Source organism: Melanostigma gelatinosum (assembly GCF_949748355.1).
Source record: "Melanostigma gelatinosum genome assembly, chromosome: 8".
Taxonomy (NCBI): Eukaryota; Metazoa; Chordata; class Actinopteri; order Perciformes; family Zoarcidae; genus Melanostigma; species Melanostigma gelatinosum.
Genome location: NC_136641.1, coordinates 17,408,018 through 17,425,795, shown reverse-complemented (window position 1 = coordinate 17,425,795; position 17,778 = coordinate 17,408,018). Strand labels below are relative to the sequence as shown.

The 17,778-nt window shown below is 39.7% G+C and overlaps 1 protein-coding gene and 1 long non-coding RNA gene across 2 annotated transcripts; one reads left to right on the top strand and one right to left on the bottom strand.

The window, feature by feature from the left end:
• Positions 1 to 41: 41 nt before the first annotated feature.
• dnajc5ab (DnaJ (Hsp40) homolog, subfamily C, member 5ab) lies at positions 42 to 16,675 on the top strand. The gene is made up of 5 exons (XM_079273755.1): positions 42 to 200; positions 9,924 to 10,056; positions 11,027 to 11,240; positions 11,733 to 11,904; positions 12,225 to 16,675. The coding sequence occupies exons 2-5, from the start codon at positions 9,950 to 9,952 to the stop codon at positions 12,320 to 12,322; spliced, it is 591 nt and encodes a 196-aa protein (XP_079129881.1). The 5' UTR covers positions 42 to 200; positions 9,924 to 9,949; the 3' UTR covers positions 12,323 to 16,675.
• Positions 14,731 to 17,754, bottom strand: LOC306781084. Its single transcript, XR_013772184.1, has 3 exons — positions 17,640 to 17,754; positions 16,941 to 17,095; positions 14,731 to 14,856 (listed from the first exon to the last, which is right to left on the bottom strand). It is a non-coding gene; the product is annotated as an uncharacterized lncRNA (long non-coding RNA).
• Positions 17,755 to 17,778: the final 24 nt, after the last annotated feature.

Sequence of the window (17,778 nt, the reverse complement as noted above, 5' to 3'; positions counted from 1 at the left end):
CAGCGCGTGAACCACTCCGCTCAGCCAGGATTGACAGCTCCTTCCTTCCTAGTGTAGCCGTTAGCTCTGTGGCTGTTTTACCGGCGGTTTGAATGGTTTAGCGGCGGAAAGCAAATCAAAACTGGGATGCGAGTATTATAAATATATAGTGTTAACGTTACGCTTAATTTAAAGACAAACAGAAGCCACTCTAAAACAAGGTAAGAAACGCACACAGTTAGCCAAATGGGCTAACACAAGTCAGCTTTGCTGCCCTTGGATTAGTTAGCGAGCTAGCGTTAAGTGCTAGCTGGGTTATCCAAACCAGGCGTATCGCCCAGTGCATGCTAGGCTAACCAACATGGATGCTGCGAGTGTTCCTTTGATGCCTGGAGATTATCCGCTTTAAGATAACGGTCGACCCGTGGGGTCGACCGTTATCTTCTAGTTCGGTTGACAGTCACGAACCGAGAGCCGTTACATACGTTACAGTATGTGAGGGCAGGCAGACTTTGGTTGGATTCTGATCGTTTTATAACGATTATTGCGACACATTTGACGTTAGTCAGTCTTGAGGATAAACCCGGATTTGTACTCTGTTGCAAGTGATCTCTAATGTGTTTGTGACCTGTCTTTGGTAGTTAGTGTCAGAGAGACAGGTGCAACTGAATAGCATGTCAACATAAATAGCCACGCTATCTAAGAATTGATAGTTAAGTAGTCTAAATTACTTAATTTGTATTGTTATTAACGGGATAGTACTTGCTGAAATGGATGGAGTAGAGCTGCTGTCTTTCTCACTCTCGTCCTCGTGATGTATAGCGTTATGTGGAGTGGCAGGTGGTCTCAAAAACGGTCTCACTGCGTGTGTGTGTGTGTGTGAGAGAGAGCCCGCAGCATGTATGTTTATGGCAGAAGATGTACAAATGTAATCATGAAGACTTTGTTATAAAGTCTGGTCAGCCACTTTGGTTCTGTCATTAACTGTAATCTTGTTAATTACAGCAACCAGGTCCTGCAGTATATGTCATGGTGATGTGTGTTTTTTAGCAGGCATATCAATGTATTCACATTTTCTCTCCCAACTGTGATTCTGAGGACTTATGCTTAAAGTCTGTTGTTCATTTTTGTCAGGAATGATCAAAATATATTGCATTTGTCTCTATTTTGAATTTTAAGTTACTTTGTTGTGTTTTTGGCAGATTTGAGTGGAACAATCCATTGTAGTGGTGTTGCTGTAAATGTACTAGTTATATCTGTGCAGTGTTACATACTTCCAGCGTATGACTGCTTGTGGATTGGTCTTTAATTATTTGATGATTTCTTCTGGGAGCGTGTCACTTAATATAATGGAATTAATCACTAAAGTGTATATAATGACTACCGGTAAGTGGGTTAAGGAAAATAATAGAACATTTGATTTGCTCATTTTACTGTAATGCAGCCTTTAAACCAGGAAAAGACACTCATGTGATGTTACAATAACCAAAATCGAAGACAATATCGCGTCTCCTATCACAATACTTGTATAATGTAAAGAATGTTGTCATGGGATTTGATCCTCTGTAAATGTGTTGGTCTCAAGTGATTGGTTAGCAAAAATCGAATCCCCCACGGAAATTAGATTAGATTAAAGTGGAGGTAATATCAAAATGAAGATGTATCGGTGTTTAACAAGTTGACATTCTGTCTGACATCAGGCACCGATTGCACATCTTTCTGTGTTTTACGGGGACATTCCAACATGGAGACTGGGAAATCCGTGGATCGAACCACCAATAATTCTATTAGTGGATGACCCTATCTAGCTCCTGAGCCACATCACACTTTCCCAGGGCCCATAGTGACATCTTCATGCCTCCAGCCTCACATTTAAGAAGCTTTTTGCTTACATCACCCCAACAATGGGTACATTTTACAAAATAGAAACTTGTTTCTGTTCCATGTTTGATAAGGATTTACCTAACTTATTGAGCCATTTCTTAACTCGAGTAACTCTGATTGGCTTTGTGGTACAGTGTGACAGTTTCTTGTCAGAGTTTCCCTGCTGTGACCCTTGAAAACCTAAAATGATCCCCCAGCTGGGAATCCTACTTTGGTGATATTTGTATCCCCACATAGAAGGCTGACAGGGTTCGTATTCAGTCTCTGACATTTGATACAAAAGAGTATTAGACGAGCTACTGCATGAACCGAGCTTTACAGAACCACTTGATTCATTCATCAGCATTTTCTTATGCAATTAATGATAGACCAGCCCAGTTCATATTTTTATTACACAGTGAAATGCTCCCTTGCTGTTATCTTTCAGTTGTTGTTGTGTTTTTTTAAGCAGCATTTCATACTGTCCAAATGCAAAATGCCTGCTTTAACATCACTTATTGCTGCAGCAATGAGTCTTAAAACCTGGAAATGAGTTAGCATTTTGCACTTTCAGTTCCCTCTTTGTAAGTCTAACTGGGTTTTTGGTTCGAAACACAAGCTCAGGAAATTGTAATGTTTTGTTCTACGACATAAATTAACTGAGTAAATACCTTATTTTTTAATTAAGCTCTATTTTTCATTTATTTAAATGATATCCAGCTAGACAGCGTTTTCAAGTCACTTACTCCCAATAATAGGAATTCACCAGAACTTGTCGTGTTTTTTATCACAATCTTCCCACCCCGACATGTTACTAACATATAGGTTTGTTTGACCAGCCATTCATCGCTGGTTTCCTTCTACTTGATCCCACGGACCCGTTGAGCTAAACGAGGCCAATCTCGCTTTCAATTTACCTCACACTGCATGAAGAGACACAAGAAACTGACTGTAAAATAATCAGAAACAGTAAATAATCTAAATAGTAAATCTCCTCCTGTAGTTTAAACTTTTACAGGTGTATAAAACACTCCTTTTTTAAAAGGGAGACGGTGGCTGCTGAAGGTCTCAGGTCATGTCAGAGAGTCTTGTCATGATGACCGTGTCCTAGACATGATGCTGTAACAGTCCTGTGATCACAAGTCACATGAGGCTGTCAAATATTCACTTTCCTTTTTCTTACGACTTCACACTTTGTCTCTTTCTCACCCTGAACCAAACCCTTCTCTCAGTCAGTCACTCCATCTCTGTGTCCCTGACACATCCGTCTCCACCCTCCAGCTCTATCATTCCTCTCTTAACTTTGACTGGGATTCAACATCAGATTTGCTCTGGTGGATCATGGGTGTTTCTCTATGAAGTACTAACTTCCTGAATAGTGTGAAAAACAAAACTGCAATGCGAGAGTTTCACAGCAAATGTGTTATTTATGTTAAAACACAATCTTTCTTGGGACTTGATGGAACATACTTATGTTAGCTCCACAGGTTTTTACATAGAAACCTAACATTTTAAAAATGTATATCTCCTTCCAACCCCTCTGGGTAACGAGTATCACTGTCACACAACGTTTAACCGTGACAGCTCCAAATCCACAAAACCAGCCTGACAATCTAAATCGATTGCATGAGAGTCTAGAGCAGAGCTGGATAGTTGTCAGACCCTGGTCGGAGCTGGCCGATGCTACGCTATGATTGACCAGTCCGTGTTTCAGGACTTAGTGAACAGTCAATTGCTTTGCTACAACAGATTGAAAAAAATGGTCTAATATTGAACATTTCTTGATGTAAACATTCTAAATGTGTCCCAGTTGCAGTGCAAGGGACCTATGAAAGAAGGAATGTTCATTCCCTAATCTTGAAAGCATTCTATTGAAGTTATATGAGGCGAGCAAGTCCAACAACAAAACTACTGCTTGGTTATGTTTCGGCTACAGAAGTACTTTGTTCACACAGGACTCGGACAGCAGTCTCATGGGGTGAAGCCTTGTGTTTTTGGTCCCATCCACCACACCGACCTCTCTATTCAGACTTCTGCTTACTCATATGAAGCTTATTTCACTTCACTTATTTAGTCTCCAACAAAATAAGTTTCCCTGCAGTTTGCCTCTAGTCATCTACCCTATATTGGTGGCTAGCATACACATAAGTCATGACAACGATTAGACTAGGGAGGCTGTAAAATGTCTTTTACACCTTCACAAGGATTATTTCTTACTAACGATAATGGTTTTATCTCCAATTAATGTAGGTCGTCTCAATAGACATATTGCTGGTTAGCAGCTAAACAAAGTGCAAATACTAACTCTAACCAGATTCATAGGGGGGGCATAATATTATAAAATGTGATGATTTAGTCAACAGAGAGCTGGCTAATGTAAGCCCTCCTGAATATATGTAAGTATCATCTGTTTAATAGATGCTCTATTACAATCAAATGTGTGTAGAATACTACCGGCTCTGTACAAAGTGTATGTGCATACACAGTGTACCTTAGCAGAGTCAGTACTTTAATGTTTCCTCATTGAGAAAGCTCAAGCACAAATGCTGACAGACAACCGATTGGACATTAGCTAATGAATTGGATTGGCCCTTTTTGCATCACAGCATCCTGGGGCCAAGACGTAGAGACTGATGGGAAAGCAGTCTATGGAGTGATGTGTGTCTATACATTTGTGTGAATGTATCTATTTTACTATCAAAGGGGTGGATGAGCACTGGCTGTCATTGTTCTCCTAATAAGTAGCAAGTCAAAGGTAACTTAATTTGCAGTTTGCTTTGAAGATGTTTTGTTACTGAACGAAGAGCAAACAGCAGGTGCCTTTAATGGATATGTACTTGTCTTCATAGACAAATCAAAGACAAATTATACACAACTCTCTGTATTTTGAGCTTAGTCCCTGTCATCATGTGGTATATTTCTACTCCTAACAAACCACATAACAGTTGGAAAAGGGTGGAGATTCCACGCATACATATTCGTCTTGTCAACATAGTCTTCAGTCACGTTCATGACTATTGAAGAAATATCAGTGTGTATTTCTCTAAGCTGACATATGACAACCCGTGCAGATGCTTTTAATCTCTTTTCACACTTTTTGGGACAATTCTTCCGTCTCCACTTCTTGGCTCTGGCACAGGAAGAAGACGTTCCTGTGTCTCACATAAAGCTCTGAGGGGCTCAGTTATTTTTCCAGCTGCGAGATGGACATTGATTTGAAATGTCATTGTTCTCACATGGGCAGGGAACCAAACAGAACCAAAAAAAGAGTTTTTAAATCCTTTTTAGTTTCACGTGCAATGCATCAGTGGTTAGTTTCCTGTCCTGTGTGCATGTGTGTGGCAGCTGTGTTTACTGTGTCAGTCGTAGCATTGAGGTTTCATTACCATCTATTGATTTTTGGCGTGTGTGTGTTTGTAACCTGATCGCAATGAATAAGCTGCAACAATCACTGCCTGCCTGTCTGTTTGTCTCTGTGTTGTTGTTTTCATTTTACTATTACAATAGCGCTGCAACTAACTATTATTTCCATTATTGATTCATTCTCAGATTATTTTCCCGAATAATGGATTAATTGTTGTGTCCATGAGATGTCAGATTGCCTGTTTTAATTTCCTGCATCTTCAAATGTCTTGTTCTGTCCGATCAACGGTTCAAACAAGAGGGGACAAATTATATTAAAGGACAATACCCACCACAGTCTTTTCACACTGCTAGTCTCAGCTGCAAGTGCCCTCTGTCTTACCACTAGTCTTCAGAGGAGCTTCTTTCCTCAGGCTGTGAGACTTCTAAATTCATCGTCCACCCTCCACCAGATAATATAGATTGGCATTATTTTTATATATTTTCTGATGTAGCAAACTCGGACTACAAACTGCATTATGTTGCGCAACGCTGTGGTACAATGACAATAACCAGAGCCGTGTACATAAACCTTGTACTTGAAAGAGAAGGTGAAGAGGATGTAACTGTAAAATGTCCCTCCTTTTAACGATCCATTGATAATACGATGAAATAATTTAATCTCAGTATTTTTCATTTAAATGAGCGGTGTCTATCTTCTGATTGCTGTGGGCTTTTAGAAGAATGTTTTTGATGCGTTTATGTAAAATTTGTGTGGATATTGTGGAATGCACAAATTCTCTATTTATTGTTTAGCATAATGGCATCAAAATAGGGCTAAACATGGAGAAACAAGGAGGGAGGGAGGCGAAACAGGATAGTGAAGCGTAAACAACACTTAGAGGAGAGTTGGTGTTGGAAAAGGAATAGGGGACAGAGTAAAATGGATGGATTTCATACATCCTATTTAACCTTATCATTTTAAGAACAACTCATGACAGGAAGGATGATGAGGTTGTGATGTTTGCTTCACACACAGGACTCATGACATGAACCACACAGATGTGACTCTTTCTGTTGTCTCGCTCTTGGTGTCTGAGTGAAGTGACGAGCTTTTGATGCAAGCTGACAGAAACCTTGCTCTATTTTTCCTCAATTTATCTTACACACATGCACACACAACAAAAGAGAAAAACAGCTTAAAATAGATGCATAAATACAACCACAGACTGTAATGTAGCTACCATATTCTCCAAACATTTGGCTGTTTTAACTATGACAGGATGAGAATGTTGCTGATACGCTGTTGCTTTTCCTGACACCTCGAACTCCTCCTGTTGATGGTTCAGTTTGAAACTACAAATATGGCAGCTGTTCAGATTTTTACAAAGCATTGAACTTTGCATGTTATGAATGTGTTGCTGGATTATGCAGGAACAAGGAGGTTTTGATTTATGTGTGGGAGCTACAAAATATTTTTATTTTGTGCCGTTTGACATGTAAAGGATGAGTTGTGACCCTGACAAAAGAAATGGCTTTATTGGCACAGATGCAGCCTCAGAAATGTACTCCACTGCAAGTGTAATAGGAAAGTGTTGTGGGTAATGGCTGCAAATCAATGCGCAAGACTGTTGTACGGTAATGGTGACTTATTATATGAGACTCGGTTGTGAAATAACACACAATTTCAGTCCCCACTCGCACACGTTCACACTGTAAGACACAAGCCATATGCTGTCTCCCTCATCACACCGTGTGTTAATTCTTTCCAGTCTGTTTGGTCCTGTGAATGGAGATTTTGACTTACATGACGAAATGTCATTGGCATGCCAGCTAAAGTAGAGTCTTTGGTTCAGGCTCAATACGATAGTTGGGTGCGATTATTCTCTCTCACACACACACACACACACACACACACACACACACACACACAGTCTTTCAGTGTGTTGATAATCCCTGGAGTACAGATGAAACGCACTTATTGGTTGGGTCGGTGGGGAATCTGTGTTGTGACTGGTTAATCAGAGGCACAGCAGTGGGCGGGATTTAGGGAGGTGTTAAATCAACTGTCGGGGGAGTGTTGTGGAGCCATTGTGGCCACAGCTGCCATCTGGTGCCGTATAAGCCTTTACAGAGACTAACGCCTGACACACAAATGAGAACTTTGAAAATATGTTCGGCAGCCTGGTGTCTCATTTTATTTTAAACTCATTTTTTCTTTACATTCTTTCGAAAAGGATGCGTTTATGTTTCTTTTCAACTTCATACTGCCTTGTAGCCCGTTACAAGCTGATAAAGTCAGACACTCACAAAAAAAAACGTCATTGGCCAATTTAAGCTTATCACAGTTATATAAGTATTGGCAAATACATTAGTTTGACCATCAAAGAGAACTGAAAATGTCCCAAAATGTCCTGCTCAAAGTGCTGGTCAAGTGCTAGTAATGTGTATGGAAACAGGTTTATTAAATACGGTAGGCACCGGTCCTTTATTATTGAAGAGCTATGTTTTACACAAGCACAGTGTGCTCGCTCGGATTCATGCGGAACGACTGATACTGACTCATGTCTGTGTTCTTAATCATTTCTAAATGTCACTCAGGAATGTGATTTATTTTATCAATGTTTTAGATTTGAGATATATTTTTGAGTTTATATATATATATATATATATATATATATATATATATATTTTGACATTGCTGTCCAGTGGTGGCTGTTTCCGACTTTTGTGATCCAACAATTTCCAACAACTCCAGAGCTTTGTTAAATCCAAAAGTCCGTATTTGTAGAAAAAGGATAGGTGTAATTATTTCGAAAATTTACGACATGTTTTATTCAACACAATATTCTGCTTCATATCATATTTATTTGGTGTTTAGCCTTCAAAAAATTTTTTATTTTAGGGTGATGATGTCATAAAATGTGACTGCATTTAAAGCTTGATTTGAAAACCTCGATAGAAGCTTAAAAAGAATATATTGAAATTTGGTACAGCCCCCTACTTAGTTGTTGTAAACATTACTGTTTCTGCTCAAGAAATAAGTTTGTTTTATTTTAAACATAAATAAATTATAATCCAATTATCAATTATTGTTTTTAAATAATATATCAAAAAGCACATTTTTAATAATGACAAAGAATCAATGAGTATTGCCAAAGAACCAACCAATAAGGAGTATCGATGAGAGTAAATGCTCAGCAGAAAGGTGCAGGTCTTGTGACGACAGGCATGCAGCTTATTTTCCTGTTAATTTAAGTCGAGCACACTCGTCCAGGTGAATGTGTGGAGCTGAAGGCTTACTGTGGTCTCTAAGCCTGTTCACCCTCATACACCTGCTGTCTGACAGCGTTGTAACAACCAGAGGGTTACTGGTACTGCACAGTTCAAAGGCCACAAAATGGATTTCAAATCCCTTGTTGTAACACATTTACAAATAAGTATTTGTAGTTTATATGTGTGCAAATATTTACATGGTTCATCATCATCTCTCTTCCTGCTTGAAGTTGGTTTATTTGCCTTTTATAAAGCAACTTATTCACTTTATGTTGTCAATGGGTTTATTGCGTTTTTTTGTGGTCTGGTTGAATTAGCTTATCATGAATTAGCTGTGCATAAGCCCTGTACACCCACAGTGGACCCACAGTGGGTGGATTAACTGTTTTCCATTGTGTCTGGCCTGCAGCTGATCTCCTTTAACTATTTACCTGCATTGCCTCAGGCTTTTACCAAAGGATTTAGCATGAATGCTAATATTGCATAACAGTAGCATCAACTCCTAAATCACCAATATTTCAACACAACCGCTACAGTAGCTTGGAAAAGAAAGTTGCCAGCGGCTATTTACAGTAGATATACTGTATTCTATTGTAGTGATATAAATGTCATGTTTGGTGCTGTTAGATTGCTGCTAGACTGAGCAAACATATTTTTGACTGCAGTGAAAACGTTTTTTGAAAGCCACCACTAAACTAACACCTTTATCTTCAGCTGTGTAGAAATACGGGTGTTAAACGCATTTATTCTTCAAGAGTCGATGATGGAAGTAGCTTAGGAGTGAGCCATCTCACTTCCTTCTGATCTCTGTTGACAGTGCGCACATGCACAGTACTGATCGGGCACTCGGAAAGAAACTCCCAATTATATTCTGTCACTGTATTGACGCAGTCGTTCACTCATGCATCTTAGAATGGAGGAATCTTGACAGCTTTGCTAAAGACAAAGTTAATGAGCTGAAGTGAGTTTTAATCGAGCATTTCCTGGAAACACAAGGTTAATTGGGTGGCATTAGAAATTGTGTCACGTGGTATTTATATTGGCAGCAGCTGCTACTTTACCTGTCAGCTAACACACCTCTGACGTACTTCCTGCTTCTTTACGACAGTCTTTCTGTTAGAGACACCGCCTCTTGTTTACTGAAGCTCCTGAACAGTTGACTTCAGGGCACAGATTATGAATCTCGCTGCCTGCCTGGCTGCGTGACATGGACTGAGGTTACCCTGGTTTATCTCATTTATTTCTTACTCTTTCTCTACACAACACACCTTTAAATCCCGCAACACCATGTTAACGAAGCAGCTGACCATGCAGCTTGACAAATCAGTATGAAAGGTGGAATGAGTGTTGTACATTAGGTCCTGCAAAATTGTGTGTGTGTTCTGGTGGTGTTTTTTTTACAATATCAAAGTTTCTACCAACTTCTTTTGTCCTCTTCTCTTGTTTTTCTTCCGACCTGACAGGTGAGAGAGAGAGACCAAGAGAGACCATGGAGCAGCAGAGACAGAGATCTCTCTCCACATCAGGAGATTCGCTGTACGCCGTGCTGGGACTCGATAAGACAGCAACGACAGATGACATCAAGAAATGTTACAGGTATGGGTTGATACCCACACCGAAATGTACTACAGTAATACAACAGCCCCATAATCCATCTTTGATATTGATCGTTTTAATGTAACACCACTAGAGGGAGTCAGAGGCCTCTGACTACTTCAATTAGAAGTTCATTTCAGGCGTTCTTTGCTCCGTATTGCTTCATTCAGCTTTTGAATCAAGCGTATTGAATTACTATATTTAAATGGTGACTTTTCAATAGGTTTTAAAGATGAAGGATGTAAAATGTTGATTCAATTTTTTCGACAACAGGAACTTTCCCGAGTAGGGACAAGGAACCTTTTAAAGAAACTCATTGTGTTTCGACCACAGGGACCAGGGGGTAGTCCTTTCTGTAAACTATAGGAACTTTCGGGGTGGGGTTTGGAGGGATGACTGTCGCTCGTATGAATTTCAGATGTGGTGAGCGCATTTCTATTGGTTTGATTACAGTTAGTCTTTGCTCTCGGCCTCCGGAATCATTTTTAAAATGATAGAAAGAAAAAGATAGAGAGATCACGTGAGCGAGAGGTAGAAGAGAGAGACAGCGGGGTCCTGTGAATGGGTGAGCAGCATTCTTAATGCAGCAGTCATTTTGTTTCTGTGACTGGTAACCGATATTCCTGTTTTTATTTCAATTCCAACCTCGTTAATGAAGTAATATTTCTCAACACCATGGTGAGAAGAAGTATCTAAGATGTCCATCCTCCGAACGTTGTAGTTTCACCTCGGCCCACGATGTCAAGAACATCCGACGGCCCCTAATGACGTAGCCTAGTATAAGGGAAGTCGGATTCTCTTAGCACCACGGTGGTCTATTTCTTACGAAATCGACACATTTTTGACATGATGAGTGATTTCACCGCTGTCACAATTTTTGTGTTTTTTATAAATGTTTGATAAAAGACCAGCATAACAGAGAAAACCTTGCCAACATTAACTTTCTTGTTCTTTTCTTTTTTTTTTACAGGAAACTAGCATTGAAGTTCCACCCGGACAAGAACCCGGACAACCCAGACGCATCTGAAAAGTTCAAGGAAATCAACAACGCCCACTCAATCCTCAGCGATACCACAAAGAGGAACATCTACGACAAATACGGTTCTCTGGGGCTCTATGTCGCAGAGCAGTTCGGAGAGGAGAACGTCAATACCTACTTTGTTCTGTCCAGCTGGTGGGCGAAGGTTGGACGGATGCCATTTATTCTTTCTTTATGATCAACTTTAAGTGAACTCAGAGGGATGTTGGCCTTCCAAGTATATTTAACTTAACATCTCTACTAAATGTTTGCTTATATGAACTCTTGACAATGTCCGGAGAATCAGGTCCGGAGTTACCCTTCCACACATAATCCTGATCGGTGCACCCTTTTTCTTTTATCAAAAATATCCTAAATTACATCCACTGTGTGTCAGTGTTGTAAAACGATGAAAATGCTCGAGGAGTAGTGAATACTTTGTGTTGGCACTATGTATTCCTTACTTTAACTCCAAAAAGCTTTTCACAGCACATAACCTGTATTCAGATAAGTGCATTCTTCTCAATATCTGCTACTCCGGTGTTTAATCAGGATTCAGTGTTAATTGTTTGCCATGTCTCCATGCTATCTTCTGCTCTGCCGAGTCCTTCATCAGGTCAGTTGTTTAACTCAAGTCTCTCTCCTCTTCATCCCACAGGCCTTGTTTGTCTTCTGCTGCCTGTCCACTGGCTGTTATTGCTGCTGTTGCCTGTGTTGCTGCTGTAACTGTTGCTGCGGTAAATGTAAACCTCGGCCGCCCATGGACCAGGAGCCCGAGTTCTACGTCTCCCCCGAGGACCTGGAGGCCCAGATGATCGCTGACGAGAGAGGTGAGAGCAGATACTGAAAGAAAACACAATACTTATCTGTCATATGTATCTTGTGTATAGATATATCATGTATATTTACATGATATATAGACAATGACATATGCAACACTTCATCATAATCAATATTAGGTCCAACCCTCTATGATTCAACAAAGTAAACATCAAAGTATAAAAGAAACTGTGTGTGTGTGTGTGTGTGTGTGTGTGTGTGTGTGTGTGTGTGTGTGTGTGTGTGTGTGTGTGTGTGTGTGTGTGTGTGTGTGTGTGTGTGTGTGTGTGTGTGTGTGTGTGTGTGTGTGTGTGTGTGTGTGTGTCCCCAGATGGCGGTGAGCCCATTGTGATGCAGCCCTCCTCAGCCACAGAAACCACCCAGCTCACCTCTGATGCCCGCCAAAGCTACAGGACCGACGCATACTAGACACGCATACAGCTCACACCTGGCAGTTAACCACAGTTATAGTATCAACCAATAACACACACACACCAGCAATTGATAGATAGCATCTCTCACAGTCAGCCATCACTCGGCTCAGCCCAAACGTTTACCTTTCATTCACGTTCATTTTGTAATTAATGTGAAGTGAGGAGAGAAGGACAAATCAACGCAAAACTAAAAAATGTATAAAAATATTCTTTTAACACTAAATCTTAGGTGATTCACCAGTTTAAGATGAATCCGGCCAGAGATATCAAACACTTAAAATTGACGTTTGACAATAAAGATATTGTGTCATTGACAGCGTGTCTACACAGCAGGCGTTTGGTTCTTAGTTTTAATTCTCTACACAGGAGTGAAACAACCCAATGTGTATTTAAATGCTATTAAATGCTTTGTCTATTTTCTTCTGTACTACAGTGGTTGTGTGTTGGGCTCTGAGCAATGCCAAAGCGTTGGCGACCTACACATGTAATCTGCATGACGTACATTTCGCCATCTGTCCATATCAGCTGGGCTAACCACGGACTGTCCGCATGCAGCCCAAAGGTTATGATGCAAACTTGTACGCGTGACAAACTTTGTACACAGACACACAAATCTCTTCTCAGTTTTCTATTGTGTGTCTCCTCTGTCCTCTGTCCTCCTGCCTGTAACCCTGAAATCAATCTCCCGAGATGCACAGCCGCGTGCGTCCTTTTGCGGAAGTGTTATCGCCACCTGTGACGTATAAAAGAGGCGTGACACGCAGCTGTGCCACACGTCATAATTAATTGACGTTGCTTTAAAATGACGGCTCCGAAGCGCGGATGTCTCATGTCGTTAAATGCCTGTCTCCTTGTGTCCTCTCTCCTCCTTGTGTCTTCCTTCGCTCGCATGTCAGGTGGGAGGGACAGGGAGAGGAGGCGAGGATGTACAAACTGAAAAATGAGAAGAGCTTGTAGTAGAAACAGAATGTCTGTCTGTTTTGGACTATATCCGACTCTTATGTGCTGTCGACACTACAAGGAATTGACATCTCACATATTTGCCAAGTGGAAATTTATGCAATACGTTACAGGAAAGAGTTTTGTGACACGTCACACGAGTGTTTTACCCTTGATGTCTAGAACTTTAAAAAAGATCTACATTTTGTTCTTCCTATACTCAGAAACTGCTCGTGGATGAGAAACAAGCCGCCTCCTTATAGCTCGTTAGGAAACTCTGCTAAGGCTTCTGTCTCAGCCCAAGGCTGGAAGTAACCCAGAGATCCTGTCTGTCTTCAGTTAGGAATTTAATTAAAGGACTGTGTGGCGCTGTGGCTGTTTAAATGTCCGAAGAGGTCAAAACTACAGCAACACTTGTAGTCTATAGAACAACTTTATTGTGAGACCAAAGTCTTTCTGCTCATGGAGCCCCTCTCGGTGTGGAGAGGGCAGCTCACACTAGCATCGCGCACCCTCACCATTGAAACAGTTTGCTCACTTGGATCTGGTTCAGCAGGTTTTGTGCCTCTCCATTCTGAAGTAATTTGTCTGTTTTATAAGTTTTGCTGGGGAAAGTCAGAAGAAATAACATCCCAGTGAGATCCCTGAATTCATTTCTATAAGTCTGGCATGCAGACACCCTGAGCAAGTCCATTTCCTCTGTCGTCCAGCACGTCTATACTGCATGATTTAAGCAGGTTTCCAACCAGACAGAAACCGCTTCCTTGAGGAAACACCGGACTGAGCCAGCAGACAAACAGTACCGGTACTGCTCAATGTTGACAGCGACGGGTGTGTTTCTCTACTCCCTCACAGAACATCCTGCTTCTTTGAAGAGTCTGAAAAGGTCTTCTAGTAATAACTAACTCCTATTAATTCTTGAAAAAGTTATCATATTGCTTCAGTTTCTCAGTAAGGCAAGGCAAGTTTATTTGTATAGCACATTTCAACAACAAGGTAATTCAAAGTGTCACATAAAACCATTAAAAGCATCAAAACATAAGGCAAAAAGAAAAGGAGATTTAAAAACAATTAAGAACATTCATTGCATTAAAACATTAAAAAACAGTGTCAGAAATAAAATACAGTAGTAAAATGCAGGAAATTGATTAATATATGAATTGAATGTGGTTCAATTAAAGGCAGCAGCAAACAGAAAAGTCTTCAATCTTGATTTAAATGAGCTGAGGGTCTCAGCAGACCTGCAGCTTTCTGGGACTTTGTTCCAGATATGTGGAGCAAAACAACTGAACGCTGCTTCTCCATGTTTAGTTCTGACTCTGGGAACAGAAAGTAGACCGGTCCCAGACGACCTGAGGGGTCGGGATGGTTCATAAGGTAGTAGCAGATCAGAGATGTATTTTGGCCCTAAACCATTCAGTGCTTTGTAAACCAACAGCAGGATTTTAAAGTCAATTCTTTGTTGGACAGGAAGCCAGTGCAAAGACATCAGAACTGGAGTGATGTGGTCCACCCTCCTGGTCTTAGTGAGGACTCGAGCTGCAGCGTTCTGAATCAGCTGCAGCTTTCTGACGGCCGTTTTACAGAGACCTGTAAAAAATTGAATAAAACAATATTAAAAGTAGTAATAATTAGTCATGTTTCTTGTTATTAACGCTACTCTATTGTACATTACATCACAGTCATTTAGCAGACGCTTTTATCCAAAGCGACTTACAATTCAGAGGCTATCACATTTCTATACCGTAGAAGGGATTGAACCGCCGACCCTCTGATTGAAAGACGGCCCTGCTGTCCACTTAGCCACAGTCGCCCCTATTGTAGATTTGCCACGGTCCTCTTCCTCACTTCTTCCTTCTTTTGTGTTTTAACGTTGATCCACTTTCTCTTCCGCACAAGAAGGATTGACTTTTGAAAGCTGTGTGAGCCAGTGTTATTAGTAGAGACATTACCAAGTACAATATCGTACATTAGTGACCTCTTGGTGTCATCCGGACAAACACACACATATATATATATATATATATACACTGATAGAGCCCACTTTTAGTGTTTTTAGTTTTCAATTTGTTTTGTGAGAAAGTAACAATGTCGTTTAAAGTGACTGTTTAGATTTGACGTCACTGTATTTCTTTCGAGTTGAACACTTCTTTTGTCTTCTATTTGTCTCTGTAGAATTGCTTTTCGTTGTTTTTCTTTTCTTATTTATGTTGTTAATGAAGGGAGGATATTGATATCCAAAGTCTTATTTGTTTGATGTGGCAGCAGTTTTGTAGATGAAATGATCCTCATAGCAACTGAAGAGCAGTTTACAACAAGCCGACTCATTACGTAGAGTATCATTTTCCAGAATAACACTCACTTTCTTCTTTTGTAGCTTATCTTTATTTGTCGCACACAAGTAGCACTCCAGCTCTGCTAAAGTAGGAAATACAGCAACTTTGTGGTTGTTTGTGTCAACAGTTGGATTTTTGTTGTGATTGAACCAACCAGGCTAATTTGTTCAATATATTTTCTTCGATTCCTCAATCAAACACTTCGTTCATTATGGATTTATACATATCATGAGACGGTGCAATATGAGCTAAATAATTCTCTCCAATTCTCGTCCAATCGCAAATTTCAAAGGTTTCAGGGAATCTGCAGGTTCACAATCGTAAAAAAAAATGTTTTTAATTAGCTGCGTTTGAAGCCAAAAGAATAAAGCTAAGAGTTAACACAATAGTTATTGTGTCAGCTAAGGTAAACGCAGTTCAAAACAGGCTGCTTAAGTCAGACTTGTATTCTTTCTTCTAGTATTTAAGTTTGAAATTCAGCTAAAAAGATGTTTTCGGAACCTTTTTTAAAGAGTTTTAATGAAACTTGAAGATGCTCCTTTTTAAATTAGATTTCTCTTGATTAGTTGTGTGTTTCATGTCATGTGTCCACTGAAATGGCACATTGTTAAAATCCCTCCTTTCCTGTTTTTGAAATTGTTCCTCCATTGACCAAACATGCAACAGTGTCTGAGTGAATGCACGGGGACGCCTGAAATGCATAAACCTGGAGTCTAGAAACTTCTCACTAAAACAATGAGAAAATAAATAACAAGAACCGATGTAAGTGAATACCGTGACCAGATGACATCGAAGCATTATTTTATTTATTTGATTTTTCTTATGTTTTTATTAATCTATTAACAATTAGCTTTCTCGTCGAGGGGATGTATAGAATTTTAGATGTGAACTATTTTGACAGTGACGTGGCAAAGTGACAGACCTGCTGTATATACACGCAGTGGCACAGTGCATAGAGACGTAGAGGTTTTCTGTTCTTAGCATGGACTCATGTGTGCGTCTGTCAGGCAGATGTGTGGGAACATGAAGTATATAATACACTGTTGTAAAATAAATGTTTCTGTTGCTTCAGATCTTCTTTTCTCGCTGTGTCTTTGATTTAAAAATGGGAAATACTTTTGTATTATTATCATGAAATGTTTGAATCTGCAATTACTTTATTACATTTGTTGATGTGATAAGCGATTCCAAATAAAGTAAACAATTAAAACTAAATAATTACTAGTTACTATAAGGAACATTTAACTGGTTAGTTTAACTGGTTATGAAACCTCTATGACCTACAGGACCTAAAGGAGACCATCAACGGGAATATTTCTTTATATTTATTCTTAATACCTGTGAACTGATTTACGGTTCACCAGAAACTCCTTCAGCTCACACTCCAGCAGGGCCTCCGGTAGAGACAGAACCAGATCCGCTCTCGCTGCCACCTTCGACTTTCAGTTGGAGCTCCGGCACGAGGACAAGAGCTCCAGGCCCAGTAGCAGTCGCTGCAGCAGATGAATCAAGGGACATTAAGTGTGTCATTGTCACATTCACAATCCAGACCTCAGTCAGTTTGGTTTTCATGTTAACTCCACAAATCTATTTACTATGATTTTCATCATAGTACCTATGCTGTTGTCATTAGCATAGTTGTGATAATTATAGATTTTATTTATTACAATTTTATTTCATGCATCACAAACCTATGAAGTGCACAGTCATATCATAAAAACATAAAAAGTTTATATGAAAAGCAATTCCCAAAGGGAAAAAAAGAAAGAAAATAGCATCAAAACTGATTCGAGCAATTTAAAAACTCATTCCTGGCCAATTATCCCAGCTATAATTCCCTGTAGATACCATAATATCCAAAAAATAATTATATTCAAAGTATAAAATACTGGATATAACACCTATTGTAAATAAAATGATAATATATAATTATTAAAATGTCCTTATATCTGCGTACAGCTACATCTATATTATAAGCCATTTATTAAATGATTATCTCGTGTTTATGAATGCTTGCACACGTAGAGGTTGACTGACCTTTCCGCAGTGATCCCGTTAGTTTATATTCATAAAAGTGTCTTAAGATTAATGTGGTAATTATTATTATAATGAAAAGGCTACAGTTAGCACCTTTAAGAGGACCTTGAGTGTGTGTAACCGTAGAAAGAGGACAGCC